The 16,198-nt window shown below is 44.0% G+C and overlaps 1 protein-coding gene across 1 annotated transcript in view; it reads right to left on the bottom strand.

The window, feature by feature from the left end:
- The window catches only part of pola1 (polymerase (DNA directed), alpha 1), an 88,975-nt gene that overhangs the window by 58,904 nt on the left and 13,873 nt on the right, over window positions 1-16,198 (bottom strand). The window contains exons 19-26 of the mRNA XM_084152248.1: window positions 13,550-13,666; window positions 13,173-13,348; window positions 12,943-13,072; window positions 12,719-12,838; window positions 12,243-12,336; window positions 11,546-11,670; window positions 11,314-11,463; window positions 10,993-11,115 (exon numbers count right to left, since the gene is read on the bottom strand). Coding sequence (XP_084008374.1) covers window positions 10,993-11,115; window positions 11,314-11,463; window positions 11,546-11,670; window positions 12,243-12,336; window positions 12,719-12,838; window positions 12,943-13,072; window positions 13,173-13,348; window positions 13,550-13,666 — 1,035 coding nt within the window. The remainder of the gene's footprint in view (window positions 1-10,992; window positions 11,116-11,313; window positions 11,464-11,545; window positions 11,671-12,242; window positions 12,337-12,718; window positions 12,839-12,942; window positions 13,073-13,172; window positions 13,349-13,549; window positions 13,667-16,198) is intronic.

Raw genomic sequence — 16,198 nt, 5'->3', positions numbered from 1 at the left:
CCTTCTCCCTCCGATCTCCTGATTCTGCCTCCTCAACCCCCCTCTCCTCCCTTTCTGCATCTTTTGACTCTCTATGTCCACTATCCTCCCGGCCGGCTCGGTCCTCCCCTCCTGCTCCGTGGCTTGACGACTCATTGCGAGCTCACAGAACAGGGCTCTGGGCAGCCAAGCAGAAATGGAGGAAAACTAGACTCCCTGCGGACCTGTCATCTTTTCACTCCCTCTACATTTTCTTCCTCTGTTTCTGCTGCTAAAGCCACTTTCTACTACTAAATTTCAAGCCTCTGCCTCTAACCCTAGGAAGCTCTTTGCCACCTTCTCCTCCCTGCCGAATCCTCCTCCTCCTCCCCCTCTGTGGATGACTTCGTCAACCATTTTGAAAAGAAGGTTGACGACATCTGATCCTCATTTATTAAGTCAAATGACACCACTGGTCCTGCTCACACTGCCCTACCCTATGCTTTGACTTGAAATCTTGCGACTTGTGACGGCCGGCCGCCCAACAACCTGCCCGCTTGACCCTATCCCCTCCTCTCTTCTCGAGACCATTTCCGGAGACCTTCTCCCTTACCTCACCTTGCTCATCAACTCATCCTTGACCGCTGGCTATGTCCCTTCCGTCTTCAAGAGAGCGAGAGTTGCACCCCTCCTCAAAAAACCTACACTCGATCCCTCCGATGTCAACAACTACAGACCAGTATCCCTTCTTTCTTTTCTCTCCAAAACTCTTGAGCGTGCCGTCTCTAGCCAACTCTCCTGCTACCTCTCTCAGAATGACCTTCTTGATCCAAACCAGTCAGGTTTCAAGACTGGTCATTCAACTGAGACTGCGCTTCTCTGTGTCACGGAGGCTCTCCGCACTGCTAAAGCTAACTCTCTCTCCTCTGCTCTTATCCTTATAGACCTATCTGCTGCCTTTGATACTGTGAACCATCAGATCCTCCTCTCCACCCTCTCCGAGTTGGGCATCTCCGGCGCTGCTCACTCTTGGATTGCGTCCTACCTGACAGGTCGCTCCTACCAGGTGGCGTGTCGAGAATCTGTCTCCGCACCACGTGCTCTCACCACTGGTGTCCCCCAGGGCTCAGTTCTAGGCCCTCTCCTAGTCTCTCTATACACCAAGTTACTTGGCTCTGTCATATCCTCACATGGTCTCTCCTATCATTGCTACGCAGACGACACATAATTAATTTTCTCCTTTCCCCCTTCTGATAACCAGGTTGCGAATTGCATCTCTGCACGTCTGGCAGACATATCAGTGTGGATGTCGGATCACCACCTGAAGCTGAACCTCAGCAATACGGAGCTGCTCTTCCTCCCGGGAATCTCGCCATCACGGTTGACAACTCCATTGTGTCCTCCTCCCAGAGTGCAAAGAACCTTGGCGTGACCCTGGACAACACCCTGTCATTCTCCGCTAACATCAAAGCGGTGACCCGATCCTGCAGGTTCATGCTCTACAACATTCGCAGAGTACGAACCTACCTTACACAGAAAGCGGCACAGGTCCTAATCCAGGCACTTGTCATCTCCCGTCTGGATTACTGCAACTCGCTGTTGGCTGGCCTCCCTGCCTGTGCCATTAAACCCCTACATCTTATCCAGAACGATGCAGCACGTCTGGTGTTCAACCTTCCCAAGTTCTCTCATGTCACCCCGCACCTCAGCATACTCCACTGGCTTCCAGTTGAAGCTTGCATCTACTACAAAACCATGGTGCTTGCCTACGGAGCTGTGAGGGGAACGGCACCTTACCATCAGGCTGATCAGACCCTACACCCAAACGAGAGCACTACGTTCATCCACCTCTGGCCTGCTAGCCCCCCTACCTCTACGGAAGCACAGTTCCCGATCAGCCCAGTCAAAGCTATTCGCTGCTCTGACACCCCAATGGTGGAACAAGCTCCCCCACGACGCCAGGACAGCGGAGTCACTGACCACCTTTCGGAGACACTTGAAACCCTACCTCTTTAAGGAATATCTGGAATAGTATAACAGTAATCTTATAAAAAAATAAAACAGAAATACCTTATTACATAAGTATTCAGACCTTTCGCTATGAGACTCTAAATTTAGCTCAGGTGCATCCTGTTTCCATTGATCATCCTTGAAATGTTTCTACAACTTGGAGTCCACCTGTGCTTTATTCAATTGACTGGACATTATTTGGAAAGGGGCACACACCTGTCTATATAAGGGCCCACAGTTGACAGTGCATGTCAGAGCAAAAACCATGCCATGCGGTCAAAGGAATTGTCCGTAGAGCTCAGAGACAGGATTGTGTCGAGGCACAGATCTGGGGAAGGGTACCAAAACATTGAAGGTCCCCAAGAACAGAGAGGCCGCCATTCTTAAATGGAAGAAGTTTGGAACCACCAAGACTCTTCCTAGATCTAGCCGCCTGGCCAGCTGAGCAATCGGGGGAGAAGGGCCTTGGGTCAGAGAGGTGACCAAGAACCCGATGGTCACTCTGACAGAGCTCCAGAGTTCCTCTGTGGAGATGGGAGAACCTTCCAGAAGCACAACCATCTCTGCATCACTCCACCAATCAGGCCTTTATGGTAGAGTTGCCAGACGGAAGCTACTCCTCAGTAAAAGGCACATGACAGCCCGCTTGGAGTTTGCCAAAAGGCTCTTTAAGGACTCAGACCATGAGAAACGGGATTCTCTGGTCTGATGAAACCAAGATTGAACTCTTTGGCCTGAATGCCAAGCATCACGTCTGGAGGAAACCTGGCACCATCCCTACGGTGAAGCATGTTTGTTTTTTTCAGTGGCAGGGACTGGGAGACTAGTCGGGATCGAGAGAAAGATGAACGAAGCAAAGTACAGAGAGATCCTTGATGAAACCTGCTCCAGAGTGTTCAGGACCTCAGACTGGGGTGAAGGTTCACCTTCCAACAGGACAATGACCCTAAGCACACAGCCAAGACAACGCAGGAGTGGCTTCGGGACAAGTCTCTGAATGTCCTTGAGTGGCCCAGCCAGAGCCCGGACATGAAACCGATCTAACATCTTTTGAGAGACCTGAAAATAGCTGTGCAGCGACACTCCCCATCCAACCTGACAGAGCTTGAGAGGATCTGCAGAGAAGAATGGGAGAAACTCCCCAAATACAGGTGTGCCAAGCTTGTAGCGTCATACCCAAGAAGACGCAAGGCTGTAATCGCTGCCAAAGATGCTTCAACAAAGTACTGAGTAAAGGGTCTGAATACTTATGTAAATGTAATATCAGTTATTTATCTTTTAATAAATTTGCAAACATTTCTAAAAACCTGTTTTTGCTTTGTCATTATGGGGTATTGAGTGTAGATTGATGAGGGAAAAACAAAACAATTTAATCAATTTTAGAATAAGGCTGTAACGTAACAAAATGTGGAAGTAGTAAAGGGGTCTGAATACTTTCAGAATGCACTGTACATGTCTAAACAAAAGACTCCACTATGCAAGTAACCATTTCACTTCACCGTTTACACCATATGTATCCTTTGTCTGTGACAAATAAACTTTGATTTTATTTGATATAGTGTGTTTCCCAGAGACAGTAATGTAAAGAACAAAATGACCTGCACCAAAGTCAAATTAGGATATAACGTTAGGCCAACGAGACAGTGTCCAAGTTTTTTAATTCTCTGGTAGAATGTCCTGCTTTTATTTCGTCACACTCACAACCGTAAGCTATTTTCTGTAATTAGCTCGCCATTAACTTGTAAATAATGATCTTGTGAGTTTATTTTCCTGTAATAATGAATAAATATTTGCTAAAGTTAAGACGTTGTCAGCTTTGATATGGTAATTATTTGAACTGGCTAGCCATCTAATTTAACGTTAGCTAGCTAGCTAACAAGCTAGAAACCAACCCAAACATTGTTTAGAAAGTTGCTTTTAGTTGCCTGGTTTGCTAGATTGACATATACTAAACAGATGAGTTTATCGGTGTTAAAATACAGAAGGTATGCTATTTTTGTGTTTATACTTTTTCATAACGACAAGTTTGATGTTGGACGACAATAGAATTTTCATGATGTCACTTCGACAACTGTCTACAGACATGTCGATAGACGTAGTATAAACCAGCCATTAGTCTTGAAATCTTTGGTTGTCTAGTACACTACCGTAATCACTGTTTAGCACAAGACCTCACATGGGAATCCTTAAAGAGATGGGTGGGGCTAAGGCTTGAGTGTGTGTGAACGATGCTGCATGAAAATCTCTCCAGTAGGTGTACCAAAACATTCAAGGGAAATTTTCTCAAAAGTGGGGTTACAAGTTTATCAACTTTCAAAGCAGAATTACTTTCCCATTGTTCCTCAACTGTAGTGTATGATATACCATTTTCTATCTGAGTCTCTACTTTTATCCAATTTTTCTACATAAGACCGAATCGAGCCGGTCGGTCACATATGAATATGCCCCCAGGCGAGCCAGAGCGAGGGAGAAAAAAACCATGGTAAGCATGTGTCTTGGTAATCTGAATCTCGCAATGTCTTGCTCCGCAAATTCAAAGGTAGCCTAAAGTTCATCTTTTTCTCAGGTTTTATTAAAATTGCACAACTTTCCCCAGGCCTTTATAGCCTATCATCTAGTTAGGCTATAACACGGAAAATAACATGTTCCGTGATAACTGCACTGTGATTTGAATTTTGTACATTTAAAAAAACAAAAACATTTGTTAGGCATTTTTCTTAACGTTAAGGATCCCAAACTTTTTGAAGTTTAAAACGTGCACACCCTTAATAACAACAATCCCCTAGCCTTAGCGCCATGCCTCTCCTTTCATTCGACGCCCTTTGTCCTCACCTATGACCCTGGCCATTCCTTCCACCTTCCCCGCTGACCTCCCTAATGTAAGTTACAGGCGTCTCTCTGTTTTTAAACAAGGACAGTCAGGGACTCAATTACAACATAATGGGTTTTAGGTGTCCTCCGCAGTCCTGAAATATGGCCCTACACAGCAGGGTTTCCGTTAGGAAAATGCAGCGCCGGACATTTGACCGGCAGCATTTGAATTTAACGTACCCATATGCATTGGGTACGTGACCTGATTAGGGTGTCCACCCACAGTGCTCAGAATGACAGAAATCACATTTAGATTACGGTTCTTAGTCTTAACAGAACATGCAACTCGAGGATGCAACTGCGTGCGTCCTTCTTACCGAATTCCAACGTGCACTCTGAAGATGTTAGAATAACTACCACATTTACTTTACCTCAGCCAAGAAGATGAGTAACGAACAGCAAAATCACTAGCCAATGTCAATCTAACATCCCCCATACTAGAAAAGTTTAGGGTAAGCTTACCCATTAAGCCCACTTCCATCTTTGGATTGAAATAAAAAAAACAAAAATGTTCTTCTATTTAATGTTTCAACTAATTCATCTAGTTGTTATATTCATTATTTTATTATAAACCAAATCAGATGTTTTATTATTAAGTTATTGACAATTATGTGTAAGTTCCCACTAGTGGCCAATTTCAAAGCTGCAAAAAAAACATTGGCGTTGAGGCTAACCCCAAGAAAAACACATTTAAAATGTTTTTTGTACCTTCTCAGATAATTTGTCTCTTAAGTGATCATACTTTATATAATGTGCTGATATATGGACATGATAGCATATTTCATGAGCATCAATTACTATTTATTCCCAATTTAAAATATGCATCTCAAGGTCCTGGAGTGGCCTAGCCAGTCTCCAGACCTGAACCCAATAGAAAATCTTTGGAGGGAGCTGAAAGTCCGTATTGCCCAGCAACAGCCTCGAAACCTGAAGGATCTGGAGAAGGTCTGTATGGAGGAATGGGCCAAAATCCCTGCTGCAGTGTGTGCAAACCTGGTCAAGACCTACAGGAAATGTATGATCTCTGTAATTGCAAACAAAGGTTTCTGTACCAAATATTAAGTTATGCTTTTCTGATGTATCAAATACTTATGTCATGCAATAAAATGCAAATTAATTACTTAAAAATCATACAATGTGATTTTCTGGATTTTAGATTCCGTCTCTCACAGTTGAAGTGTACCTATGATAAAAATTACAGACCTCTACAAGTTAATCTACTTAACAGGAATAGCAGTACAGAAAATTCATTGAAAGTTGTGTGTTATGTCTTTGTTGCATGGCTTCTTATCCACAGAGGACCAGTGTGGGTGCAGGTTTGTGTTCTAACCAAGCAATAACACACCGGACTCAACTAATCATAGTCTTGATTGAAGACTATGATTAGTTGAATCAGGTGTGTACTGGTTGGCAAGAAAAAAAGCCTATGTCCACATGGATCTCTGTGGACACGATTGGACACCCCCCTGTTAAAAGTGCTACTTTCATGATGTATAGCAATGATCAGTTTATTTTAATAACTTTAAGGGGGATTAATATAATCACATTTTACATAAGAAATGTCATTTAGTAAATTCTGAACATTTGGAAATTAATTACAATTTATTATTTATAATAATAAATAATATGCCATTTAGCAGACGCTTTTATCCAAAGCGACTTACAGTCATGCGTGCATACATTTATTTGTGTATGGGTGGTCCCGGGGATCGAACCCACAACCTTGGCGTTACAAGCGCCGTGCTCTACCAGCTGAGCTACAGAGGACCACATTTAAAGAGGTGGGCTTATTTGGAACACCCATGGGTTTAAAGGGTACACTCTGTACCCATTAAGCCCAGTCCAGGGTTCTCACATATTTCATCAAATATTTTTATGCCTTATTAAAACATGCAAGTCAAATCATAAAACTTCATATGAGAGATTAATCTTTCATTTATTTTATATCCACTTGTCTTACAAAAATTAGGGCAGTATATGTTATAAATGTCTAAACTTAAATTTTGGTGGGCTTAATAGGTACACCTACCCTACCTATTCTATTGGTCAGCTTGTCATTCTGTGCGAGAAAGAAATAGCCTATTCCAAACAGACTCTGGGACAGTTGCGGGATGATAGATCCCAAATTCCTACAACCAGTAGGCCTAAGCAACAAAGTTTAGTTTAAAATTATAAACAATTATTTATTCACATTATACGCGCTGCAATGAGATCAAGGCAGTAGACTATGCGCGAATGTACGTTCATAATGCAATTAGCGGTGAAACACTTGTCAGAAGCGCACCACACACGTGAGCGGTTTCATGCGACAGAGGTGAAAATGTCCATTAGATATATAGAAAGAGGGGAGATCTAAAGATGCAACAATTAGCATGGGTTGCAAATACGACTAGGATTGTGCCTTTGGCTACTGGACAGTGAAAGAAAATTGATTTGAAAACCAATAGAACAGGAGAGAAATAGGTTACTGGTTTCAATGGCATGTGGAAGTAACATAATTGCCTCCACGTCGGATTTTACATTGAAGCAAGGTAAGACATGCCTCATAATAAATTGATGAAGTATACTGAAAAAATATATATCTATAAACGCAATAATATCAACGATTTTACTGAGTTACAGTTCATATAAGGAAATCAGTCAATTGAAATGAATTCATTAGGCCCTAATCTATGGATTTCACGTGACTGGGAATACAGATATGCATCTGTTGGTCACAGGTACATTAAAAAAAGGATGATGTGGATACGAAAACCAGTCAGTATCTGAGGTGACCACCATTTGCCTCATGCAGCGTCACACATCTCCTTCGTATAGAGTTGATCAGGCTGTTGATTGTGGCCTGTGGAATGTTATCCCACTCCTCTCCAATGGCTGTGCAAAGTTGCTGGATGTTGGCGGGACCTGGAACACGCTGTCGTAAACCTCGATCCAGAGCATCCCAAACATGCTCAATGGGTGACATGTCTGGTGAGTATGCAGGCCATGGAAGAACTGGGACATTTTCAGCTTCCAGGAATTGTGTGCAGATCCTTGTGACATGGGGCAGTGCATTATCATGCTGAAACATGAGGATGAATGGCATCTCAGTGCATTCAAATTGCCATCGATAAAATGCAACTGTATTCGTTGTCCGTAGCTTATGCCTGGCCATTCCATAACCCCACCGTCATCATGGGGCACTCTGTTCACAACGTTGGCATCAGCAAACTGCTCGCCCACACAGCGCCATACAGGTGGTCTGCGGTTCTAAGGCCGGTTGGACGTACTGCCAAATTCTCTAAAACGACATTGGAGACGGCTTATGGTAGAGAAATGAACATTCAATTCTCTGGCAACAGCTCTGGTGGACATTCCTGCAGTCAGCATGCCAACTGCACGCTCCCTCAAAACTTGAGACATCTGTGGCATCGTGTTGTGTGACAAAACTGCACATTTTAGAGTTGCCTTTTATTGTCCCCAGTTTCTTGATATGCCACACCTGTCAGGTGGATGGATTATCTTGGCAAAGAAGAAATGCTCACTAACAGGGATGTAATGAAAGAAATAAGCTTTTTGTGCGTATGGAACATTTCTGGGATTTTTTATTTCAGCTCATGAAACATGGGACCAACACTTTACATGTTGCATTTATATTTTTGTTCAGTGTAAAACGTTCAGGTTTCAAACAATTAAGTATACGTTTTCAAAATGCATACTGCCTCCAGCTCATTGCAAAGTGGTGTGTGGCGCTCTGAAGCCTGCCTACCTTTGCCTATATGCACTTGAATGGCGAATGGGAAGGGCGCTTCAATTAGCCACCAGTTGAGAAATAAAAATAGTAGCACTTTTTAATAGTGGCCATTAAACTGTTTTAACACAGGATTGCATTTAGAATTGTTACATAATGATTGGGCTTTTAAAAGCACGTTTCACTCCAGCAGCAACGAATTAGTTGATGTTTGAGAAGCTGTAGCAGCAACTCTCGCACCGTCTGAAATATTTTCCGCTCATAGGCTCTGTATCTGTATGCTATGCGCGTGTGATCAACATAACAACTAACGAAAAATACACACGTGCCAATTTAATTATACTAAATTATCCTATAGACAGATAAGCATGACTAGTCAAATGTATTTCCATCAACTGGTACTTCCATCAATTAATAGGCTAAAAAGCATTATTTTGCAATGGGATTTTTTTCCCTTCTCCCGGTCAATTGGCCGGTGCCAGTTTTAAATCGGCCAAAAGCCAGCTACTACCGACTAACGGAATCCCTGACACATGGAGACACACACACACAGGTCAGAGCTCAAACTAAGTAGCATTCCACAACCATCAACAGCTCCCATAGACTAAAGTGGTTAACATCACTCAATTAGCACACACACACACACACGACACCCTGCGCCTGTTATCTCCTCACTACTACACTTTGTTACCCCCTTAACACTAACCTACCCAAAATAACCAGTGTCAAATGCGATTGTACATAACAACGGTGTATGCGTGTGCCCTCCCCTCTAGCCCTGGCTCTGGCTACCACACAAAGGAACCAAAAATAACACATTGGGGACATCTGTGCTGGAACCTGAGTCGTGTAACCTTAACCCCTTCCACTTAATGCTCCCTATCCCCTAATACCCCCACATACCAGGGAGGGGGGGGGGGGAGTGGGGGACAGGGACACAACAAATGTTTCCCTACAAAGGCCAGAGTTCAGACAGTAGAGTTGTATCGCTGCCTCACAAAACACACACACTAATGCGGGTGGGACTTGGCAGAAGTCTGGAGATGAAGGAGGGAGATTTCCCTTCCAACCTGGTAAATCAGACAAGAACATCCAGAGCCAGGGGGCTGTCATCCCCTCCTAAGCCCAGGCATCTTAACCCCTCCCTGGGCTGAGAACTCAACATGGCCCCAGGCCTGACCCGCTATTCTCAGAGGGGTTAGGCCTCGGCTTAGACAAGAATGAGAGAAAGACGAGACACCACACACACACAAACGATGAGGGGACCACAAAGGGAGCCGCGAAAAGGCCTTTATAAGCAAAGCATTCTGGGTCAGTGGTGAGTCGTGTACTGTTTATTTATAAACAGCCCTAAATCTGATTATAAAAGGAAAGCATAAACGGGAAGATTAAATTGATGATGGGTGTGTGTGTGATACAGGACAGCTATGAGGTTTCAGACAAGTATAAATATACTAGAAAACACACTACAAACACCCAGCTGCCCTTTTTGGCTCCCAATCACTGGAAACTAACTTGGAGCTATTTGGCTTTCAACAGTCAGAAGTCTAATCTGAGTCAAGGTCTTTCCTTTTCAAAGTGACTTCTTAGAACTGGTTATTTTCAGTGTTCTATTCCGGAGTTTATACCATTGAGTAGGGATTGAATTAACCATAGAATTAGAACTTACTCTAATTCTATAGAAGGGGAGAATCCTGTGTACATCACTGATAACTTACTAAGTGGCAGCTCAGCTCTGAAGCAGAACTATATAGGAGAGGATAGCCGTGGGCTAAGGCTGGTCCTATCTATTCTACTGTCACAGAATGAGGTTTGAAATTAAGCTGGGCTAAGCCCAAACCCAAGGCTCAGGGCTACAGATATGGCACACCTGTTAATGATGGTATCAGTCACGCACTCTCACAGAGCTGCACCAAAAACAGACAGTCTCACACACACACAAGCACTGACCTCTATTAGGGAACACAATGCCGCTGTAAGAGAATCACAATAAACAGCTGCCTGAGGATCACTGGAACACCACTGAGGTAGGTGTGGGTACTGTTAGAGCTGAGGTGGTGTGTGTGGCGTTCAGCTACAGGTAAACCCCTAACTAAAATTAGAACATTATGTCACTGTGTCATGCTTCAGCATCCCCTCCTGTCCCTAAGGCTAAGAGGGAAAAGTACAGACACTGTTGCTACCTCACAGTCCAACCACAGACGACTAACAAACAAGATTTACTAAATGTATTCAGAATCATACATTACATTTGTCAAGGCTAAAAATAAAAAAGGGATTATCAATAGAAGAAAAAAACATGGAAGAAAGAGTAGTGGTGTGTGTGAGGCTGGTCTTGGACTGCCCTCTAGTGGGATTTGCTCCAGCATTCATACTTGACCAGTCGTTCACATCTACAGTATACCCAGCAGTACGTAACTCACCTCTCTGCCCTTGTGTGTGACGAGCGCGGCCAGTGGCTTGGCGTAGAAGCGGCTGAAGCTAAAGCCCAGACAGCCATACATACTGTTAGCTGTCAGCTTCAGAGCCTTCTGACGGATGTCATACTGCACACAGAGAGAGAGAGAGAGATTTAGAGAAAAGCAAAAAAGTTCCCAAATAGTCCTGTGTTATTCAAGAAAAGCCACCACCTACACATTTCAGCTTCAAGCAAGTGTGGTCTGGGTTAAGAGTAACAAGTCAGGGGTTTCTGAAACTGAAATCACAACAGAGAAACCTGACTGCAGAAGTCGTTATGCATGTACCTGCAGGTAAAGGTCAGGGTTGATGTCTTGTGCTTTCATCAGCTGTTTCACTTGTTTACGTCGTTCCACCAGTTTGCGGATCTCTTTGGGCAGAATTCCCATCTCCAGGTCTGGGTCCGGGACCTCTGGAATCTCATCAGGGTCCTCCTCCTTTTGGCACGGAAACAAGAAATGGTACTGTTCAAATAACACACACACACAAAGTGAGTCTCTCTCTGACAAAGACACACACCTCAGTCTTCTTGCGTCTGCTGTGGGCCTCTCTCTGTACGGTGGTGAAGCAGATGTTGAACTCCTGGATGATGGAGGGGTACAGACTGTTGAAGTCCAGCAGCAACACAAACTTATCATAGAAACCTATGGGGAGTGAATAGGAGTTACTGCACACAGACCATTTCATCAAAATACATTTTGGTGCCACTCAGAATTCTTTGCTTCGGTGAATGTCTTACTCTAGGGTGCATTCTGATGAGCAGGGTATTTCATAGAGACACACGTCTGTCATTATTTTGTTGTTGTAAATATTTTGTACATAGTATGATTCATATTTAAAAAATCTGTGTAAAAACCAATAGTTACTACATACACTTTGTTCAATGTGAAACCTAGCAGAACTATCCGTTTTATGAAACACACTTCTGACAGTATGCAGGAAGCGAGTACAGTAGCCTCAAACAAATACCATTTTATTTGGGAGGGTGGTTACATTTCTGGGAATGTCAAAAACAATTCAAAACAATCCAATCCCTGCTACAGTACTAATGATGACGTGTATAGACAACACTTAAGGTAGGGACAGGAGAACTTCCCCACATATTACTTATGTTACAGCATGGACATTTTGGGGCGAAATTCACACAGAATGTTACAAAATCATAATAGAAACTTGAGAGATTTTGTAATGCGCATATTCAACCCCCAAGACTCACCCACTTTGGGGTCCAGTACCAGTCCACCTGCGTATGCTGCTTTCTTTCTTCTACTCTTGCCTTTCCCCGAATCCACCTCCTCCTCTCCCTCTGCCTGAGCGAGGGAACACGAGAGAAAGTAAAACGGAGAAAGTGAGATGGAGCGAGAAAAATTTTGAGAGAAACAGAGAAAGTGAGAAAAGGAGAGGTGAACGTAAGAGAGAAATGTAGAATGTCCATCTTGCAGTAGGTCCATACAGTGAGTGAGTGATGATAGGCAAATCTAAATATTTTATTACATTGGTAGGCTTCCTGTTCCTTTTAGTGCAAAAACCTGAATACGCCAGACCTCAAAATCCCTAAAACCGTGTGTGTGTTTAGACTTTAGTTTAGTGCAGTTCTCTACCCTGGTTCTGGCTACCACACAAAGGAAACAAAATCAAGGGTCTGGCATTGGCCTCATGCAAGTGTAAGTGTGTGTGTGTGTGTGTGTGTACCAGTTCTTGTTGGGCCTTCTTGAAGGAGGGTTTGTCAGGTACGATGTAGTTCTTGTCATGGAAGGCATGGAGCAGTAGATACTCATTCCTCTCAGAACGACCCCCCATCAGAGTACGAGACTAGAGAGAGGGAGGAGAGGAAAGGTAAGAGACAGGGAAAGGGGAGAGGGCATGTGTTAAGAATTACTCTGCATTTCATTCAATGGTGCGCGCGTCTCTCTCACCAGTACATTGCCTGCTATGTTGGTGATCTGCAGGGCGAGAGGAAGCACGTTGAGCTCACACATGATCTGGAGGATCAGCTTGGCATCCGTCCACGTCAACTCCAACAGGTACAACAGGTGGGGGGAGTCACTAAGGGAGGGACAGACACACACCAGGACCTTTACAACTGAATTTAAGATTTTTTTTTGTGGGACCAAGCACTCATATGGAGAGGCGCACACACACACACCTGTAGAGGTTTTTGATGTTCTCAGCAGGTATGGTGGCTCTCTCAGTCTTCAGCACCTGAGCAGCCAGCTCAGTCAGGTGGTAGCTCTTACAGCGAATCAGCTCCTTGGCCGAGATCTCCACGTCACACACCAGACGACCACAGGTGGCGCTCTTCTCTGCAAAGCCACCGCGACCCTACGCAGCACAGGAACCAGAGAGGAAGACCATTAACACCCACTCTAACCTCCATTATCCTTTGCTCTAGGCCTAGATACAGACCAAAGCCAACGCAAAGGAGTGTGACATGTGCAAGCATAATGAAGGAGGCTTTAGCTCAGTGGGCTAACATGGTCTTGAGTAGCTCTGAGGACCCGGATTCGAGTCCCTGGTACTCACCCCTAGTTTGGGCATGTTGGACCTCTTGAGGCGTCCGATCTTGGACCAGTGGGGGACCTTACACACAGTGATCCTCTGGAGGAGCACTTCCAGGTCAAAGCCAAAGATATCATGACCCTACAGGAAGTAGATGAGAAGTGAGGTCAGCTGAGGTGTAAACATAGACGTAATATACAGTGCATTCGGAAATAATTCATTCCACAGTTACGTTACAGCCTTATTCTAAAATGGATTAAATCATTTCCCCCCCCTCTATCTACACACAATACCCCATAATGACAAAGCGAAAACCGTTTTTGACATTTTTGCAATTTTATAAAAAATAAACTTATTTACATAAGTATTCAGACCCTTTGCTATGAGACTCGAAATTGAGCTCCATTCATCATCCTTGAGATGTTTCTACAACTTGATTGGAGTCCACCTGTGGTAAACTCAATTGATTGGACATTATTTGGAAAGGCACACACCTGTCTATATAAGGTCCCACAGTTGAGAGAGCATGTCAGAGCAAAAACCAAGCCATGAGGTCGAAGGACTTGTCCATAGATCTCCGAGACAGGATTGTGTCGAGGCACAGATCTGGGGTAGGGTACCAAAACATTTCTGCAGCATTGAATTTCCCCAAGAACACAGTGGCCTTCATGGTTCTTAAATGGAAGAAGATTGGAACCACCAAGACTCTTCCTAGAGCTGGCCGCCCGGCCAAACTGTGCAATCGGGGGAGAAGCGCCTTGGTCAGGGAGGTGACCAAGAACCCAATGGTCACTCTGACAGAGCTCCTCTGTGGAGATGGGAGAACCTTCCAGAAGGACAACCATCTCTGCATCACTCCACCAATCAGGCCTTTATGGTAGAGTGGCCAGACGGAAGCCACTCCTCAGTAAAAGGCACATGACAGCCTGCTTGGAGTTTGCCAAAAGGCACTTAAAGGACTCAGACCATGAGAAGCAAGATTATCCGGTCTGATGAAACCAAGATTGAACTCTTTGGCTTGAATGCCAAGTGTCACGTCTGGAGGAAACCTGGCACCATTCCTACAGTGAAGCATGGTTTCAGCAGCAGGGACTAGGAGACTAGTCAGGATTGAGAGAAAGATGAACGAAGCAAAGTACAGAGAGATCCTTGATGAAAACCTGCTCCAGAGCGCTCAGGACCTCAGACTGGGGCAAAGGTTCACCTTCCAATAGGACAATGACCCTAAGCACACAGCCAAGACAACGCAGGAGTGGCTTCGGGACAAGTCTCTGAATGTCCTTGAGTGGCCCAGCTAGAGCCCGGACTTGAACCCGATCAAACATCTCTGGAGAGAACTGACAATAGCTGTGCAGCAAAACTCCCCTTCCAACCTGACAGAGCATGAGAGGATTTGCAGAGAAGAATGGGAGAAACTCCCCAAATACAGGTGTGAAGACTTGAGACTGTAATCGCTGCCAAAGGTGCTTCAACAAGGTACTGAGTAAAGGGTCTGAATACTCACGTAAAAGTGATTACAGTTTTTTATTTTTTGATACATTTGCAAAAAATTCTAAAAACATGTTTTTGCTTTGTCATTATGGGGTATTGTGTGTAGATTGATGAGGGGGGAAAACTATTTAGGCTGTAACATTACAACATTTGGAAAACATCAAGGGGTCTGAATACTTTCCGAATACACTGTATGAAAATGACATCAAAGTAGCTCCTACGCAGCTTATATTTTCAATTAGCTTATTAAGTCACTCATAAGAATCTCATATGAAGCTGGTCTGTAGCTTTATGGTTCTGCTATGTAGCTTGTCACTCATAAGTAGCTGGTATGTACCGTATTTTCCGCACTATAAGGCGCACCGGATTATAAGGCGCACCTTCAATGAATGGCCTATTTTAGAACTGTTTTCATATATAGGGCGCACCGGATTATAAGGCACATAGAATAGAAAATACTGAAGTCAAACGTTTGACTGGGGTTGCGTTATGCATCCACTAGATGGAGCTGTGCTAAAGGGAATGTCAACAAAACAGTCAGATAAAGTCAAACTTTATTAAGCGTTCTGACAACTCCGTTCACTCCCATGGTAACGTTGTTCAAACGTTAATGTGCATATTAACAATATCTCCCAGCCTTGCTCACTCTTCTCCCAAACGTGGAGGGGAACTTTTCCCTGATTCAGTAAACACGTAGTAAAAGAAACAGTCTGATACCACTAAATCAAACGTTAGTGCATAACTCAACATTGTTCAGTTACGTATAACACGTAAAGCTTTCCCCGTCCACGAATCCCTCAAATTCTTCTTCTTCAGTGTCCGAATTGAACGGAAACTCTGTTTAGTCTTCTTTACTTGGCGCAGGTCATCTTCTTGCTTCCTCCACTTCCGTACCATTGATTCATTAATGTTGAATTCTCTCGCTGTTGCTCTATTCCCATATTCTACTGCGTAGGCGTGTCTCTTGAAAGGTGCCATTTTGGGGTCTTTATACACACACAAGTGGTGTGGGACTGTGAGTAAGCACAGTACCGGTGTTTACTGACTACGGTAGCCGTAATGCTGCAAGCGGTGCGGCTTTGTAGTTTACCAGTCGTACTGAAACATTTAATTATTATTAAAATTGGTTTTATTGGTTTTTCATACTGAAACATTTTGACAGAGCGCCTTGAGCGCCGTGTA

The sequence above is a fragment of the Coregonus lavaretus genome, assembly GCF_964263955.1.
Source record: "Coregonus lavaretus genome assembly, chromosome: 34".
NCBI lineage: Eukaryota > Metazoa > Chordata > Actinopteri > Salmoniformes > Salmonidae > Coregonus > Coregonus lavaretus.
Note: the sequence above shows the minus strand (reverse complement) of the source record. Positions and strands in the feature narration are given on the sequence as shown.